Consider the following 18,762-nt stretch of genomic DNA (forward strand, 5'->3'; position numbering starts at 1 on the left):
AATTATAAGATTAAAAATATATTTGAATCTTGTTGGGTCAAAGGAGGTATAATTAAATTGATTCAATATGATGAGTTATTATAAGTAAATCATTAATATTATTTTTTATTTTGATGGATAAAAAAAAAAGTCTTGGTTCATGGATCTTTTGATTCTTTGACATTGACATAAATAAATAATAATTAATCCATGTGTATATCTGGTAATAATGATGGAGCAAGCAAGAACCAAAGAAACGTATTTGTGTTGCCCGCAAGTTGGGTAAGGTGGAATAGAAAGAAAGACAGAACTCCGCGTCCAATATCTATCCATTAATAATCCCACATATATAGATATAAATATTATTTTAACAGTGCCTTACAACTTTCAACTATGAACTTTCAAGTCACAGAACAAAACAACAAAAATCTTAAAACCAGCAAATTGAATCGCTGCATCGCATTCACATCACTGTCACCATCATCAACCACAACACCTCCACCAACAACAACGCTAACTGCTTCTCTACGCTCCTTCTCCCTTCTCTCTCTCAACTTCCAGATTCAAGGTACCCTTTTTCCTGTTCTTTCAATCCGAATTTCTACTTGTACTACTAGTGTTGCTGCTTGATCAGTTTTGACTTTGATTCATAATTTTCATTTATTTTTCTTATTTTTTTTGGAGGGGGTCTGATTTTTCTTACTGGGTCAGTGAGAACATGTGGGGAAAGAGAAAAAAAATCGTTTTTTTTTTTTTGTGATTGTCCAAAAAGATTGCATTTTGACCATTTTCCTTGCTGCCCAGATGAGTTATTTAATATGCACTGTCAGATGTTGAATTGCAATGCGCTGGATTGGTGTTCTGGCTTTTGATTTCGTTGTTTTTGTATACATTTGTGTATGCGGTTTTGAAGAAACCTAGAAATTCTGAAAGTGTTGTTAATGTGGAAAACCAAAAGGTTTTTAAGATCAAAATACTTGTACTAGTGTTGCTTGACCAGTCTTGACTTTGATTCATAATTTTTATTTGTTTATTTACCTTCTTTTTTTTTTGGAGGGGGTCTTAATTTTGGTACTGGATCAGTGAGAAAATGTGGGGAAAGGAAAAAAAATCGTTTTTTTTTTTTGTGATTGTCCAAAAAGATTGCATTTTGACCATTTTCCTTGCTGCCCAGAAGAGTTATTTTAATATGCACTGTGAATTGTTGAACTGCAATGCGCTGGATATGTGTTCTGTCTTTTGATTTTGTTATTTTTGTATACATTTGTGTGTGTGCGCGCTTTTGAAGAAACCTAGAAATTCTGAAAGTGTTGTTAATGTGGAAAACCAAAAAGTTTTTAAGGTTTGTTGTAAATTGAGGATCTTTGGCAATGCTTCCTGTTTTCTGAAATTGGTGGCTGATGGTTCCACTTTTGAAACGTTTTAAGCATGGTTGTCAAATACTTGAGTTAATCCGTAGACTCTTACAGGTTTATGATTCTAGGTAGAGAAAACAAGTTAAGTTGCCATCAAACTATTTTCTTGATAAACCCTGGTAAATTCGTATAAATTTGCACAAACTCTTGAGTCAAGAAGCAAGTCAACAAGCTTGAAATCAAATGTAACTTTTGCCCCACAGTGACAGTGTTTTCCCAGGGCTCAAATGATTTGAAGAGTGCAACTTTTTTTGAAATGTTTTCACTTTAGGAACTTATGTTTTTGTGAATTTATATGTGATTTGGTCATTTATGTAGTTTGAACTTATTTAGTACTTATGTGCTATCTTACTTTATTATTGTGGTTTACTACTTTGCTTTATTATGAAATTGAAATGTTTAATTATTGTTGTGTTCAGAGTATTAAGATACACATATATGTCATTAATAGGTGGTTTTAATTTGAATTTTTATATTAGGTAAGTAGACTTTTCTGAGATTACGAGTCAATTCTATGGAAGCTCCATATGTTTACTTAGACTCATTAGTTTGACATCCTTGGTTTTAGGTTTAGTTTTTACTCTCAGTACTGCAGTTGCTCTGATAGTTCCTCTACTTGAAGTTGGATTAGTTATGATCAACCTTTTTTTTTTTGTTTTGTTCTTGATTCACATAACAAATGAGCCCTTGAATTATTTTGTTTTGTTTTCTTTTAGTAGTGGTTCCTATTTAATGATTGTAGAATGCTTCATCTATACTTGAATGTGTGTATTTTTAATTCTGATATATGGAGGATGCTAAAGTTAGCTGATTTTTTGTTGTTTATTTTCCTGTTTGAACAGAAGTAGCAGTTACTGTGCCTTTGGTTCTTCTGGTGAACAGAAGTGCCTTGATTTTCATGAATGGTAAAATGGGATCCTTGTTTGGCAAAACTTTTGGTCTTTAGTGTTTGGTGAAGTAGAAATATAAAAACGGCAGCTTAAGAGGTGAAGAAATAAAATGGAAACTACAAGGCGGTGGTTTAGTAAGTTCAAGTCAAATGATAAAATGAATTCTGCAAAGGACAAAGAAACTACAGGCATGACAAAAGAAGGGTCAAAACCCCCAACAAGTGAAGAAGCACCTTCAAATGTAACCAAACAGAGGGTTGAAGCTGCAAAGCAGTATATAGAAAATCATTATAAGAAGCAGATGCAAAGCCTGCAGGAGAGGAAGGAAAGGTATCTTTACTTCAATTTATGTATTATGGGTCTTGATGACAATCTAATATAATGTTATTAAAGATTTTTGTACCATATAAAGTAGTTTGTTTTAGCATGCTTATTGTCATCTCTGAGCTGATTGAAATAAGTGATTTCCTTATTACCCTTGCTTTTTTGTTGCCAAACAAGTTTTCTTCCACACTAGAATATAGTTTTGTATGACATTGTCTTTCTGTTATCTCAGATGTGATATATTATGTGCAAATACCTAATGGAAACAGAAATTGTTTCAAGTCTTTAATAAGACCTAAAGTCATTTCTTTTTGGCAGACGTAATATGCTAGAGAAGAAGTTGGCTGATGCCGAAGTCTCTGAGGAAGAGCAACACAACTTGCTTCAGCATTTGGAGAAAAAGGAGAGGGAAATCATGCGCCTTCAGAGACATAAGATGGGGGCTGATGACTTTGAGCCCCTGACTATGATTGGGAAGGGTGCATTTGGAGAGGTATACTTTATTTTTGTATGCATCTAAGTTAAACCGTCTTTATGCTTCTAAGTAAAACCATCTTTATGCATCCAAGTAAAACCATCTTTATGTTTGACCTTAATGAGTTTTATATTAACAGATCTTCGCAATAATGTTACTGTCTGTTGTTAAAATTGCGAGTTACCTTGTTGACTTGTATGATCCTCTGAGTTTTGGCCCCTGGAGCGAGCTAACTCGCAGCCTGAATTGGAGCCTGGTCAGATAGCTTCTGGATCACAATCTTGGTTGTTGAATTGCAGCCTTTCTGGGCTGAGGTGGGTTTCTGGGTCAGCTTGGACTGACCCAGTTTTGAAAACACGAACTGCCCTTCTTTTAGGGTTACAAAAACACAACATTTGTTTCTCACCTTTTGTCTCTACCCTTCTATTCTGCAAGTGCAACAAAGCCATGTCTCTCCTCTTTAGTCTCTCACCTTTTGTTTTCCAAGGTGGAGTAACTTGACTTGCTCAGCTTGCTAGAGAGAGCTGCTAGCTTTTATCCTCAAGCGTCGGTGTTGGAACCCAGCTTTGGCAGCTGCCATGGCAAAGATTGTGCTCATTCTCTGCTGTGGTCATCACCGTTAAGGTTGTTGTTGCCATTGCTTTCGGCATCATGGCTGCCAGGCTGTTTGTTGGCTTTGTTGTACTCAGTAGATGCAAAAGGCTGATTGATTGAATGTTGTGGGAGTGATATATGGATAAATTCATTTTAGAATTTTATTCCTTTTTTTTCCTCTCTTTATAGTTTTATTAGAATTGGGGAGATGGAGAGATGATGGCTGACGGCTGTTTCCTTTAGTGTAAAAAATGTAATAAAAACCTGAAAATGGCAATAATTGACCAGAAATGGGTACATACAACAAATGTAGTGCCTCGTGAATGAATTGCTGTTTTCTGATTTATGTTTCATAATTTACATTCCTTACTTTTTCTTTTCTTCTTTGCAAATGTAAATGTGCTGTTTTTATCAATTGAAAGGAAAAGAAGGTTGATTGTTTTCGCATTTATCAGCCACTACATATTAATATTTATGATTATGATTTTCCAATTTCAGTTAGTTAGTTTAATGTTGTGATTTAGAGGTTATTTTCTGTATCTATATTATTTTTTATGTATATACATGTGTATATAAGTATAATTTTGCATATTAGGTAGGATCTTACGATCCGTGTTATGATCTTTTACCCTTCTTCCTGATCCTAGGTAGAATATCGAGTTTGACAACATTGGTTACTGTTTCCTCCAGTGACTAAAAGGACTTGACTGATATGTATGTGTGGAGACTGGAGATGTTGATTGTCTTTAGAATTTGGTTTAAGTTCAACTCAACACTAAAAGCTAACTCATAGTGTGACGGTTGCCCACCACTTATATACATTATTCACTATTTAGGCACTATCTTTAGTTAATATGGGACTTGGTTTTTTCCCAATACTTCCCTCATACCCAATACTATTGGTCTTGGTGCATGGATAATATGGTATGTGGCCCCAAAACGAATCTAGGATTGGCTTTGATACTATTTTAGAATTTGGGTTTGGGCCTTTAATTCAACCCTAAAAGTTAGCTCATCAGTTGCCACTTACATACATTATTCAGGCACTGTTTCTAGTCAATGTAGGACTTGTTTTTTTACCAATAGATTGAAATTTGAAACCACTAATGCTTCATAGCTTTCTCTGACATTCATATAATTTTTGTTCTTTTCTATTTTTCATTGTTCCAGATATTTAGAGGTGGAATTGCTAATCCTATTGAGTAATGACACCCATATTAATTATTTAACTGTGGTGTGTATTCTACATTGACTAAAGAGACGTTGGGTGAATCTAGAGGTTTTGGACCTAGGGGTAAAGAATCGTGGTGGTGGAATGAAAATGTTCAGAGCAAAGTTAGAGTAAAAAAGGAGTGTTTCAAGGAGTGGTCTAGGTGTAGAAATTCTGAAACTTGGGATAAGTATAAGATAGCTAGAAATGAAACCAAAAAGGCGGTGAGTGAGGCAAGAGCCCAAGCTTTTGACGGACTATACCAAGCTCTAGGAACCAGGGACGGAGAAAGATCTATATATAGGCTTGCTAAGGGTAGAGAGAGGAAGACTAGAGATTTGGATCAAGTAAAGTGTGTTAAGGATGAAGAAGGCAAAGTCTTAGTGCATGAAAAAGATATCAAGGAAAGGTGGAAGGCGTATTTCCACAACTTATTTAATGATGGATATGGATATGACTCTAGCAGTCTAGACACAAGAGAAGAGGACCAGAACTATAAGTACTATCGTCGGATTCAGAAACAGGAAGTAAAAGAAGCGTTGAAAAGAATGAGTAATGGTAAGGCGGTGGGGCCAGACAACATACCTATTGAAGTGTGAAAAACTCTTGGAGATAGAAGTCTTGAGTGGCTCACCGAACTCTTTAACGAAATTATGAGGTCAAAACGCATGCCGGAGGAATGGAGGAGAAGCACGTTAGTGCCAATCTATAAGAATAAGGGGGATATACAAAATTGTGCAAATTATAGGGGAATCAAACTCATGAGTCATACCATGAAATTATGGGAAAGAGTGATCGAACGGAGATTAAGAAAGGAGACTCAAGTTACTGAGAATCAATTTGGTTTCATGCCGGGAAGGTCGACCATGGAAGCGATTTATTTATTACGGCGGGTGATGGAGCAATATCGCATGGCCCAACAAGACTTGCACTTGATTTTTATTGACTTGGAGAAAGCGTATGATAGAGTGCCTAGAGAGATTTTGTGGAAAGCTCTAGAGAAGAAAGGGGTTAGGGTTGCATATATTCGAGCTATCCAAGATATGTATGATAGGGTATCGACTAGTGTTAGGACACAGGGTGGAGAGTCAGACGATTTTCCCATCACAATTGGTTTACATCAAGGGTCAACCCTTAGCCCCTACCTTTTTACCTTAATTCTGGATGTCCTCACGGAACAAATCCAAGAGATAGCGCCGAGATGCATGCTTTTTGCAGATGACATAGTCCTCCTTGGAGAGTCGAGGGAGGAGTTGAATGAGAGGTTGGAAACTTGGAGACGAGCTCTAGAAACACATGGTTTTCGCCTAAGCAGAAGCAAATCGGAGTATATGGAATGTAAGTTCAACAAAAGAAGGAGGGTTTCTAACTCAGAGGTGAAAATAGGAGACCATATTATCCCTCAAGTCACACGGTTTAAATATCTTGGGTCTGTAATACAGGATGATGGGGAAATTGAAGGGGATGTGAATCATCGCATTCAAGCAGGATGGATGAAATGGAGAAAAGCATCGGGGGTGTTATGTGATGCAAAGGTACCGATCAAGCTAAAGGGAAAGTTTTATCGGACTGCGGTAAGACCGACGATTTTGTACGGAACAGAATGTTGGGCGGTCAAGAGCCAACATGAGAATAAAGTAGGTGTAGCGGAGATGAGGATGTTGCGGTGGATGTGTGGTAAGACTCGACAGGATAAAATTAGAAACGAAGCTATTAGAGAGAGGGTTGGAGTAGCGCCTATTGTAGAGAAGATGGTGGAAAATAGACTTAGGTGGTTTGGGCATGTAGAGAGAAGACCGGTAGACTCTGTAGTGAGGAGAGTAGACCAGATGGAGAGAAGACAAACAATTCGAGACAGAGGAAGACCCAAAAAGACTATAAGAGAGGTTATCAAAAAGGATCTCGAACTTAATGATTTGGATAGAAGTATGGTACTTGATAGAACATTATGGCGGAAGTTGATCCATGTAGCCGACCCCACCTAGTGGGATAAGGCGTTGTTGTTGTTGTTGGTGGTGTGTATTCTACAGGTTTCTATACATACGGTAGAAAACTGTAGATTAAGGATATAACTTAGGGTATGCCAGGGAGTAGTCCTTTAAAATTGTTGAATGCAGATTTGCAGTGGATCTTTATATTTCAAAATTAGTAGTGGTAATGGAGTTTTACCATCGGTATTTTGAGTCTTTGACCTCTGCTAGTTTAAATTGTTTATTACAACAATGAATTTTGTGAATTATTTTAGTTGAAAAGAAAAATCCAGTTTGTGTCATGTACTTATGCATATAGCTGTTTCCACCATTCAGTAGCCTGTGGAGTTTTATCAAGAAGTTGGCTTGGAGACAGTGTATATATAGCATAGTGTTGGAGTATTGTAAGAGAGCTGCAGTTATTCAACTGCAGTCTCAGGTAGTTTAGCTTAGTTAACTCTTAGTGAGTTAGTTACAGTTGAGTTAGTTATTGACAGATAATGACAGCTGTCATAACTAACAGTTTTCCCTATATAAACAGATGTGTACTCTTGAGTTAGTTGGGTTAATGAAACTAAAGTTTCTTCCTCTTTCATTTTCTGTTATCAAAATATCTTCTCTCAAGTTTCTATTACATAGCCTCTTTGGCTAGTAATGAGTTTTTTTCTTCTTCTTTTTCCAATATATATATATGTCTTGCTGCATAACCAGATTTCTCATAAAGATATTTATCAGATGATTTGTTACAATTTTGCAATTCTTTCTTTTCATAGGTTAGAATCTGCCGGGAGAAGGCCACTGGTCATGTATATGCTATGAAGAAGCTTAAGAAATCAGAGATGCTACGTAGAGGCCAGGTGAAATTATCACATTGTTAGAGACTTAGTGTATATATTGTTTTCTTATACTTATTGGATACACTTTCAGGTTGAACATGTCAAAGCTGAGAGAAATCTACTTGCTGAAGTTGACAGCAATTGCATTGTAAAACTTTATTGTTCCTTTCAAGATGAGGAGTTTTTATATCTCATAATGGAGTATCTACCTGGTGGAGATATGATGACATTGCTGATGCGGAAGGATATACTAACAGAAGATGAGGCCAGGTTCTATGTTGGGGAGACTGTCCTAGCCATAGAGTCAATTCATAAACATAATTATATCCACAGGTAAGCTCAAAGCTGTAAAAAAATAACGTCAAATGATGGTAAATTTTGGTATGCTTTTATGACACGGATCAATGATACTTATGGCGGTCTTCGTCTGGATCAATAAATATTTTTAATAATCTGATTTTTAAATGCATTCCAGAGATATCAAGCCTGACAACTTGCTGCTAGATAGAAATGGCCACATGAAATTATCAGATTTTGGATTATGTAAACCGCTAGACTGCAGTAATCTTCAAGAAAAGGACTTCTCTGTTGGAATTAACAGAAGTGGAGCCCTCCAAAGTGATGGACGTCCTGCAGCTCCTAATCGAACCCAACAGGAACAACTGCAGCATTGGCAGAAAAATCGACGAATGCTTGTAAGCCTTTCAATATTAGTATCCATAAACATTTATGTTTATTTATTCCTTGTTAATTTTCAGGTTGTATTTTTAAGGATAAAATAAACAATTAGTCCTTAATTACTTATAGTTTCATCTGAGTTAGATTTTTTATCCTTATGTTATATTTTTTGGAATAAATATACCATTTAGACCTTGAAAGATATTTCTTTTGTTGCTATGGTCCCGTAAGTTTCTCTATATGCAAATTGATCCTTGAACTTTTAACTTGATAACAAGTTCACCCTACCGAAATTGTCAACTTCCTAACAAGTTCATCTATTTGGAAACCAATTTATAAACAGAAACTTTTGGGAATCAAAGAACACATAATATCTCAGGGACCTAAATGTATATATATCCTGTCTTTTCTTTTTTGGGATGTTGATATATTTATTTCTATAGGCAGTTTTTGGGGGATATTGATAGATCCTCTCATTTGAATTTGTTCCCATTACCTTAATAATATGAAACTATAAGGCCAATCTTTCACAGAAAATAAGGACTGATATCTTAATGACTAGATATCAATTTATAGGGACTAAATCCAATCGTATAAATAGGGACCACACTCCAAAAAGGTTAAAATATAGGCACAGATCCAAAAACAAACTATAAAGGGCGACCAAGTACATGGGGCTCCCACTAAGTGAGGTTTGGGGAAGGTAGATGTGCACAGCTTTACACCCACAAGTGGAAACTGGAGAGGCTGTTTCCTGGATTTAAACCTGTGACCTCTAGGCCACAAAGCAGTAACTTTACCATTGTTCCAAGGCTCTCCCTCATACAAAGCCAATAAACTATAGGGACCAAAATACAAATCTAGTAGACTACAAGGACTAACTGTTTGGTTTAACCTTGCTATACATGATTGCCTGCCAATAAATTTTTTACAGGCTAATGGTCATTCCAGCCATCATCTTAAGTTATCTCTTTGGAAATACTCACCACTCTAACATTACATCCTTGAGTTGTTTTCCAGCTATATGTTTTATGGAGGCCATTTATATTTTTTGTTAGGTTCTGTTTTAAAGAGTTAGGATATATAGGATTGATATATGCTTAAAGCTTAGTTAGCTTTGGCTTGATGGGGCTATCAGAATATTTATAAAATATGTCAGTGGGAGAGAATGATGCATGCTAGATTTGGATAATTTATGTTATTTTAGGGATAATAGTGTTACTTATTTTTATAGATCTTTTCTTAGCAACCTTATCTTATTTTTACAGATTTTATCTTATCCTTTAAGTCATTTGTACCCTTATTTGATTAGGATTAGAAGTCTAGCACTCCAAGTCCTAGTATAAATAGGGTTTAGTGACCTTTCCTTCAGAAAATATCATTCACAGCATATATCAATCTGCTTTTTTGTAATTTGTAGTCTCTTTTCTCTCTTTTCTTCCTTCCCTACCTTAAACATAATAATTGTAACATATAAATTTGGTGACCACTAGTTTTTGCCTCAGTTTTGACAAGTTTTCTTTCCCCTTCTCGCCATACGATAACTATATAGATTGATGGCATTTTAAGCTTTTCTTTCTTTGCAATAATGCAGGCCTATTCTACAGTTGGAACACCTGATTATATTGCTCCAGAAGTTCTTCTGAAGAAAGGATATGGCGTGGAATGTGATTGGTAATATAGAATATGTTTTCTACTTTTCTTTTTCAAAAGTCTCCCTAAGGGCCACCCCCCTTCCCCCTTTTAAACTTATTGTGTCAATGCATTCTGATGTTGTGTCAATGCATTCTAATGTTGTGTCAATGCTTCCAGGTGGTCTCTTGGAGCTATAATGTATGAAATGCTTGTGGGGTATCCACCCTTTTATTCAGATGAACCAATGTTGACTTGTAGAAAGGTAGCATATGGACCCCCTGTTAATGAATTCCTTTCCAATGCATCATGCATTTGTATGAGTTGAACTACAATGTGTGGGACTTTGAGTCCATTGAATTCTTGTCATATTGGACTTTAGAAATAGCTAGGTAGAAATTACTGGTATTTCTTGACCACCTTGCTATTGATATTTTCCTGGATTTATTAGACCATATAATCCTTACCCTTGTTTGGAGGGGGTCCTATATTTTGAGCTTTAGTGTTTCTAATTGAGATTCATGGATATGTGCCTAACCAGGAAAGCAGGTTTCACTGTTTATTATGGCAATACTTAAATATTATACTTGTCAATAGAACAGAGGTGTGTAGTGTGTACCTGTGCTTCATAAGTGCCCATAATTGTTTGAACCTTATAATGTAATTATCATTTAAAACATTATCTGGTTAATGTCTTACAGAAAATGTCAAGAGGCTTGAAAAGCATGACCATAACTGAGAATGCTGCTCTGGGTTAAATGGGAAACTGTGATTGCATCTTTTTTAGATAAAAATAATCTAACAGATGGCATAAAGTTCAGAAAGGCTTAGAAATGTTGAGTATTGATTTATGAGGAACAAGTTTCAGAAAGAAAAACTGAGATGGTTTCTTGATGTACAAATTTTTTTCTTTCTTTTCTTATGATGCTGTTTACTTTTTCCCCCTTCTTATAGTTATTTGTTGCATGTAAATTATTCTGTATCATGCTTCTGTTGCCAGTTTTAGGATTTTATATTTTATAGTAATAGCAATAGTAATAGATGACATTTCATAGTTATCCAATATTTATAATGTGTCCATGTTGATTGCTTCAATGGATTCCTTTTATTGTATGGATTTTTGTCTTCATCAATTATGATCTTATTTTACTTCACCTTCAATACGCAGATAGTAACTTGGAGAACTACTTTAAAATTTCCAGAAGAAGCTAAACTTTCAGCAGAGGCAAAGGATCTCATTTGTAGACTCCTATGTAATGTGGAGCAGAGACTTGGAACCAAAGGAGCTGATGAAATAAAGGTGTTGTGGTGTGTTCTTTTCTAAGTTCTACAGTTTATACATGAATGCGCTAGTATAGTAACCAATAAGTGGTTGGTCATCTTTGTGTCCAGGCTCACCCATGGTTCAAAGGTGTTGAATGGGACAAATTGTACCAAATGCAGGCTGCTTTCATACCTGAGGTCAATGATGAATTAGATACTCAAAATTTTGAGAAGTTTGAGGAGGTATATTATATATCTTTATGTTCATGGATATAGAAGAGCTAATCATTTTTTCATAGTGAACTAGTGTCATGATATTTTGTTTTACTAATGATGTGTAGGGGGACAAGCAAACTGTACCTTCCTCAAAGGCAGGGCCGTGGAGAAAGGTTTGTTCTTGTTATTTAAATTTTGTATGTAGTTGGTCTACAAGAATTGCTGTAACTGTACCATTTGTTAATATCACATATGTAGATTGGGCCGTTGTTTAAGGTTCTTAATTTCACAATTAGTGTCTTTCATCTGGGATTATTTATTGTTGTTTTTATTTAGGGATCTTATTAGGGTGTTTGGATTATCTTATTCCATCTTAGAATAGAAATAACTTATTAGGGTGTTTGGATATTGGGTCAATAAATAGATCTTTGGGATTCTTAGAATGTAGGTTTGGGTCTAACTCAATCCCAAAAGTTAGCTCATAAGGTGAGTGTTACCCCCTTTATAAACTCTATCTTGGTCTTTTTTTCTAGCCCATGGGAGACTTGGGTTTCACCCAATACACCCCCTCATGCCCAACACTTTTTGGGCTTTGTGCATGAATGATATGGTGGGTAGCCTATTTAATGGAAATCTAGGATAGACTTTGATACCATCTTAGAATGTAGGTTTTCTTTTGTTAGAGAAATGGATTGTTTAATAGGTTGTGCCATAGAATAATTGCACTACATTAATCAGTTGTAATTGTTGAAACCAACTAAAATCCACATTCATTTTATATTATTTATTTAAACTATCAGTAAAGTACTATGGACCTAAGATATTATCAAAGAAACTTTACAAGGTTTGGACATGATTTTGGACCTGAAGCACAGTCGATGTAATCATTGGGGATAGTTTTGTCCAAGCATGGTCATATTTTGGCTAAACCATCAAATATGCATGCAAGATCTAGTTCAGCAGCCACTGGGTAATTGGATCTTGTATGTATATTTGATGATTTAATTGAAATGCGACTATGCTTGGGAAAACTATCCCTAATAACTTCATCGACTGTGTTTTAGGTCCATGGTCGTGTCCAAATCCTGTAAACTTTCTGTGATAATATTTTAGGTCCACGATAATTTACTGATAGCTTAAATAAATAATATAAAATGATTGTGGACTTTAGTTGGTTTCAACAATTACAAATGATTAATGTATTGCAATTATTCTATGGCACACATTATTAAAGAATCCCTTTCAAAAGAAAACCTACATTCTAAGATGGTATCAGAGTCTATCTTAGATCCATTAAACGAGTTACCCCATCATATTATCTATACACGCCAAGCCCAAAAAGTTTACAATTCATGGTATATGACCATCTACCAACCTCTGGCCACCGCCATTGGCCGCTTCATTAGCTGGATATTAAAATGCATTCTTGCATGGTGAGTTGCAGGAAGAGGTTTACATGGATCAGCCTCCTGGTTTTACTACTTCTGGTGGCTCTCACCTTGTTTGTCATCACTGGTAATGACTTTGCTGGTATACGTCGGCTCAAATCCCACCTTCAGAGTCACTTTCAGATGAAAGACATGGGTCCACTCAAATATTTTCTAGGCATTGAGGTTGGTTCAATCTGCCTCTAGCATTGCCATTTCCCAGAGGAAACATGCTATGATACCAATTTAGAATGTGGGTTTGAGTCTAACTCAGCCCCAAAAGTTAGCTCATAAAGTGATGTTTACTCCCACTTATATACTCTTTCTTGGCCTTATCTCTAGCTGATGTGAGACTTGGCTTTTTTCTAATAGGGATAAACATTTGATTTTGGCTGCTTTTGATTAATATTTGATAATGAATTTTGGATTTTCCTTCATTCAATGTGTACATATTTGAGGCTAGGTTTATTGGGAGTGTACCCTGCCAAGACGGCTACTCTTTGGTTGTCCATCAATCATAGGCCTCAGCTCCTCCTTTGAAGTTTAAATTATACACTTGGATTATTTTGGGTTATTTATCACAAGTATTATACACTCAGTTTAAATTATATAGGAGTATTCAACTCCATTGTATTGTTTATACTTTTTCCTTTTCTGCTTTCATTAGTTAACTAACCTTTTAGGTTAGTTATTAGTCTGTTACTTAACTACACAACAGCTGTCATAGCTGTTGTTGGTTAAGATAGTTAGGCAGTTAGTCTAACTATATATACCTGAACCTGTATTGAATCATTTGGGTTTTTCTTTTCAATAACAGAAGCTCTTAACAGAGTTTTATCTCAACCTCAATTCTCTCTCTCTTCTACTCTAAGATTCATTTATGGTATCCAGAGCAAGGTTCAATCCTTAGCTTTTGTTCATGGCTTCCGCAACCGACAACATTTATTCCCCAGCTCCTCCCCCACTGCCACCTATGTTGACAGCAGTGACAGCTTCCGCTCCAACTCCAACAGCATTTTCGCCCAAAATCCTACTCCTAACAACACTCCTAAGCCTCAAACTTAACCCCAAAAGCTAGCTCATAGGGTTAGGATTGTCCCCACTTATATACTCTATCTTGGCACTATCTTAGCCAATGTTGGACTTGGGTTTTTTCCAATACACTCCCTCACGCGCACTTTTGGGCTTGGTGCATGGATAACATGGTGGGTGGTCCTTTTAATGGATCTAGGATAAGTTCTAATACCATCTTAGAATGTGGTTTTGGCCTGAACCAATTCCAAAAGTTAGCTCATAGGGTGAGGGTTGCCTCCACTTATATACTCTATCTTGATACTATCTCTAGCCAATGTGAGACTTGGGTTTTTCTCAATACACCCCCTCACGCCCAACACTTTTGGGCTTGGTGCATGGATAACATGGTGGACAACCCTTTTGATGGATCTAGGATAGGCTCTAATACTATCTTAGAATGTGGGTTTCGGCCTAACTCAATTCCAAAAGTTAGCTCATAGGATGAGGGTTGCCTCCGCTTATATACTCTATCTTGGCACTATCTCTAGCCAATGTGAGACTTGGGTTTTTCCCAATAGGAAAGCTGCTTTCATTAGTTCCTCTCTATATTTTTGTGTTTTATATATCTACCTATCCAGTAATCTATCTACCATTAATCTCCCATTGGTTTCTCTTGTGATGAAACACTAATCTTGGCCATTTGTTATTTAATTGAGAAAATAGGCTGCTATGAAGTTCGAATTGGTTTGAGTAATTTCCAGTAATAAAACTATTTGGTTTGCAAATGAAATTTTCTTTGGATGACTCTGGAATTTGACAAAAATTGTGTTAATGGGAACCCTGAGTACAATCGCCTCTTGATTTGAAAATCATGGATCATCTGCATTTACACGGAACGTTGTTGAAGTCTGGGTTTCTTAGTTGTGTCATTTGGTGCAGATGCTGCCATCTAAAGATATTAACTTCGTCGGATACACATACAAGAATTTTGAAATCGTGAATGATCATGAAATACCTGGAATTGGTACTTACATCTCTCTCTGTATATATATCTATATATATCATAATTGTTATATAGAATGCTTTCATCTCTTTTTCATCATTTTCTTTCCAGAACAAAAATATTCCTGTTTAACATATATTTTTATTGTGTACTTAAAGATTCTTTTGATCATTGAATGTAACACAATGTTTTATTCTCTTGCCAATTTAATTTGATTCCAAAATTGTTTAATTGAGATTTTGTGTTGCATGGTGGAACATGTCAATGGATTAACTCTTTGTTGAGATGTTTATTGCCATGCAATTAAAATCTTTCAAGTTGCTTCTAATTTTACAGTTTCCTTAAACAGATGCCAGTTTCTTTGAGCCCATTTTTATTGTGCCCTTTAAATTAACATGTCTTGGAGAAAAATGATGGATATTTCTTTCAAAAGGTTGTTATATGCAGTTTTGCTTATATGAGAAACAAATATTAATAACTAATTTTGGGTGCTGATGAATTGAGTAATTTTAATTTCAATATACCATAATTTTGCCAAAGATCATGCTGGTGAACCCGGCTAGTCTGAAAGAGAGCATTTCCTTTTTTATTTTTCATTTTTTAACCATCTCATTGATTCATCATTGCACTTCTCACGAGTAATTTCTGTGTACATTATCAGCTGAATTGAAGAAGAAGAACACAAAACCTAAAAGACCATCTATTAAGGCCCTATTTGGTAAGAATATCTTATTGTGTTCCTATTCTGAGATATTTGTCTTTCTATATATCCTGTGAAAGTATTGATGATATGTTTTAGATGCAAATGCAATAGTTCACTTCACTAAAGAGTAGTGCGTAGTGATACTGAATGATTCCATTCTGGAACTGCACATACTTCTTCCTTCTACTTGTGTCTCAGGGTAGCTTTTTGACATATTAGAAGATTATATTTTATTCATCTTAAAATGAAATAGATAAAAAAACAAGAAAAAAGAGGGGGGGAACCAAGCCACATTAGTACTCCACTCAACATCTCATAGTAAGACTTAGGCACCCCGTTAATACCCATGTTCCTAGCATAGCAATTAACACCATCCTTGAGAGTTATAGAATTTCATGAATTGTGTCTTGGATGACCACACTAAGCCTTTATTTATAATGAGAATAATGATACAATTAAGGTAAGTAACCCCTAGTGTAATTAAGGTAAGATTATGCTATTCCCTATTTCCATATTTACTTAAAGATCTAATCATATCTTTTAACACTCCCCCTCAAGCTGGAGCATATATGTCATATGCACCAAGCTTGTTAGAAATATGGTAAACCCAATAGAAACAAAAGGCAATTCTAGTTGTGTGGTCATGCCGGATAAATGATGGCTCGGCAACAGCCAAAGGAGGTCTGCAGTTGCGATGGGTACTGTTCACCTGTGAAAAGAGCACACACTAAGATTGTGAGATGCAAGTGTGTGTGGCAGTAGACAGAGACGCAATTGCGGCATCAGGGTTGCCAGAGACAGGTGATGGTGGTAGGAACCGACAAAAGGGCATCAAGAAGGCAGCCAAACTAGGGCAGAGCAGTGACATGGTACTTTTCACTGTAAAGAGGGGCTGCAAGGACTGGGCTTTGTGCGCCTCTGTCCGGCGAGCCTGGCTCTGCAAACAATAGTCGGATCGGTGGCCATATGTGTCAGGAACAGGAACTGTTTGGCACAGCAAAAGGATGCGTGTGAGATCACATTGGTGGTTGTTTCAAGACACGGTCAATGGTGTGACGTAGATCGGCAGAAGGTGGTTCAGATCCGCAGGTTGTTTGCCAGAAAGGTCATTGAAAAAGCTTAAACAAGTCGCTGGACAGAGATGACGAGCGAAGGGCCCACTGGGGATAGTGGGTCCCTGGTGAGACACGATTTTTTTGATACCTCAACCAAGAATAACCAGCTCTGATACCATATAGAATTTCATGAATTGTGTGTCTTGGATGACCTCAATACGCCTTTATTTATAATGAGAATAATGATACAATTAAGGTAAGTGATCCCTAGTGTAATTAAGGTAAGATTATGCTATTCCCTATTTCCATATTTACTTAAAGATCTAATCATATCTTTTAACAAGAGTCAGTGCCTGATGACCACACTGTATATGACACTTCAATCAACCTGTTTGGTCAGCCCCTTTGTAAGCAGTCCTTTCTGAGACTCTTAACAGCTAGCTCTGATTGCAATTGGTAAGCACCTAAGCACTTGAGGAACTCCCCACTTAAGTACTTCACTGAGCACCCCATACTGGTTGATATGGGACTTAGACACTCCCTAATGCCCAAGTCCCTATCAAACTATCTCCTAATTCATATGGTGCTTTCATGTCATGGCTTGGACTTTTCCTCAGTGAGATTAGTATTTTGGACTTTTCCTTTATTAGCATTTTGGATACTAAAGGTCTCATGTCCAATGCCTTGCCTGCTATAAAGAATGGTTGTCAAGTGTGTATGGCCCTGTACTTAGATAGGCTTCGGTGTTATCTAAACATCATGGTTTTATGCCTGTCTTATGGAGTAGCATATGAACAGTAACACTAATAGCCCTTTAAAATGTGTTTATAAAACAAATGCCTAATCTTGCACTAGTATCCTGCTTTTTAGAACTGCCATACCCTCACTATCATTATGAAATTGGCATCAGAAATTCATTACTCATGAGAATTTCCTCATATGTAGTTGCCCTTACTTTTTGGCACTGAACATTGAAGCATATGTTGGTATATCTTCTGGTTTGGGTTGTTCCAGTCTTTAATGAATTAATTTTATTGTATGACACAGATGATGAATCAGCTACGGCTGCCAATCAACCTGTCAGAGGGAGCTTCTTAAACCTCTTACCTCCTCAAATGGAAGTTCCTGAAAAAAGTGAATCACAATGATTTACACCAATATTTTGCAGGATTTCTATATGGCCATGGTCACAACCAAATGTTGATGACTACTGATTGTTATACATTTTCTCACATTCTTTTGTTAGATGGGAGTTGATGGATTTGGAAGCCAGGTCCCTGAAATTTCTGGTTTTGGATGGCTGAATTTTTTGGCTGACTGGGATATTTTCCGTGTAGAAAAATCAATTAAGGTGTATATTCTTCAATCCACCTTCTATCAAACTGCAATGTGTTAAATATCATAGTTTTCTCTCTCTCCTGTAATTAAGTTACTGTTGAAGTTGAAATGCTGATAAGGATGTGCAATTCACATTTTTGTACAATATATAGAGATTGATTGGTTTGTAGGTTTACATTTTCTGTTGTGACATTAGGGCCGAAACTTTACAACTGAAATCCTTGCCTTTAAGTTTCAGTCTTTTTTTCTTTATCTTTCTTTAGTGACATACAAAATTGTGCAATCGGTTCCAGAGGCTTTTGTGCCTTTTATTTATTTACAAAATCTCTAGATTTTTATGCTTAGTTCTACCTGTTCTTTTTTTATAACAAGTGTATTTTACACTATAATTTGTTTTTTATTTAAAAAAAGACCAGAGGTAGTACTAGTTATAGTTTTTCTAACTTCACTTTTTCTAAACTCGATCCAACTTGATTTGTGTAGACTCCTATTTAAAATCTTTGGTTTAAAAAATTCTGAAAAAAAACCAAGATTATTTCTTATGACCTAAGAATTAAATTTAAAATGTGAATTATGCAAAAATCAAGGTTTGTCATCTCATTCTATATGATTTTAAGACTTAAATGTATTTTTAGTCTCCTAAATTAGGATCTATTTTTTAAAGTCTTCCAAATTAAAATGTTTTTTTTTAGTCTCTCAAATTTGAGAAATATATTTTTTAGTCATATTTTCCGACAAAC

General features: G+C 36.0%; 1 protein-coding gene across 2 annotated transcripts; it reads left to right on the forward strand.

The window, feature by feature from the left end:
• The first annotated feature begins 316 nt into the window (after positions 1-316).
• Positions 317-18,197, forward strand: LOC100789649 (serine/threonine-protein kinase tricornered). Of its 2 annotated transcripts, XM_003519605.5 has the most exons (14): positions 326-547; positions 2,237-2,614; positions 2,927-3,101; positions 7,631-7,714; positions 7,785-8,026; positions 8,169-8,388; positions 9,966-10,045; positions 10,184-10,268; positions 11,172-11,303; positions 11,396-11,509; positions 11,608-11,655; positions 14,863-14,947; positions 15,588-15,644; positions 17,732-18,197. In XM_003519605.5, exons 2-14 carry the CDS (start codon positions 2,394-2,396, stop codon positions 17,830-17,832), a joined length of 1,644 nt encoding a protein of 547 aa, XP_003519653.1. In that variant the 5' UTR covers positions 326-547; positions 2,237-2,393; the 3' UTR covers positions 17,833-18,197. The 2 variants fall into 2 exon arrangements, with proteins under 2 accessions (XP_025980201.1, XP_003519653.1); XM_026124416.2 differs by lacking the exons at positions 11,608-11,655; positions 14,863-14,947; positions 15,588-15,644; positions 17,732-18,197 and having other exon boundaries at positions 317-547; positions 11,172-11,311; positions 11,396-11,485.
• The last annotated feature ends 565 nt before the right edge of the window (positions 18,198-18,762 follow it).

The sequence above is a fragment of the Glycine max genome, chromosome 2 (assembly GCF_000004515.6).
Source record: "Glycine max cultivar Williams 82 chromosome 2, Glycine_max_v4.0, whole genome shotgun sequence".
Lineage (NCBI taxonomy): Eukaryota > Viridiplantae > Streptophyta > Magnoliopsida > Fabales > Fabaceae > Glycine > Glycine max.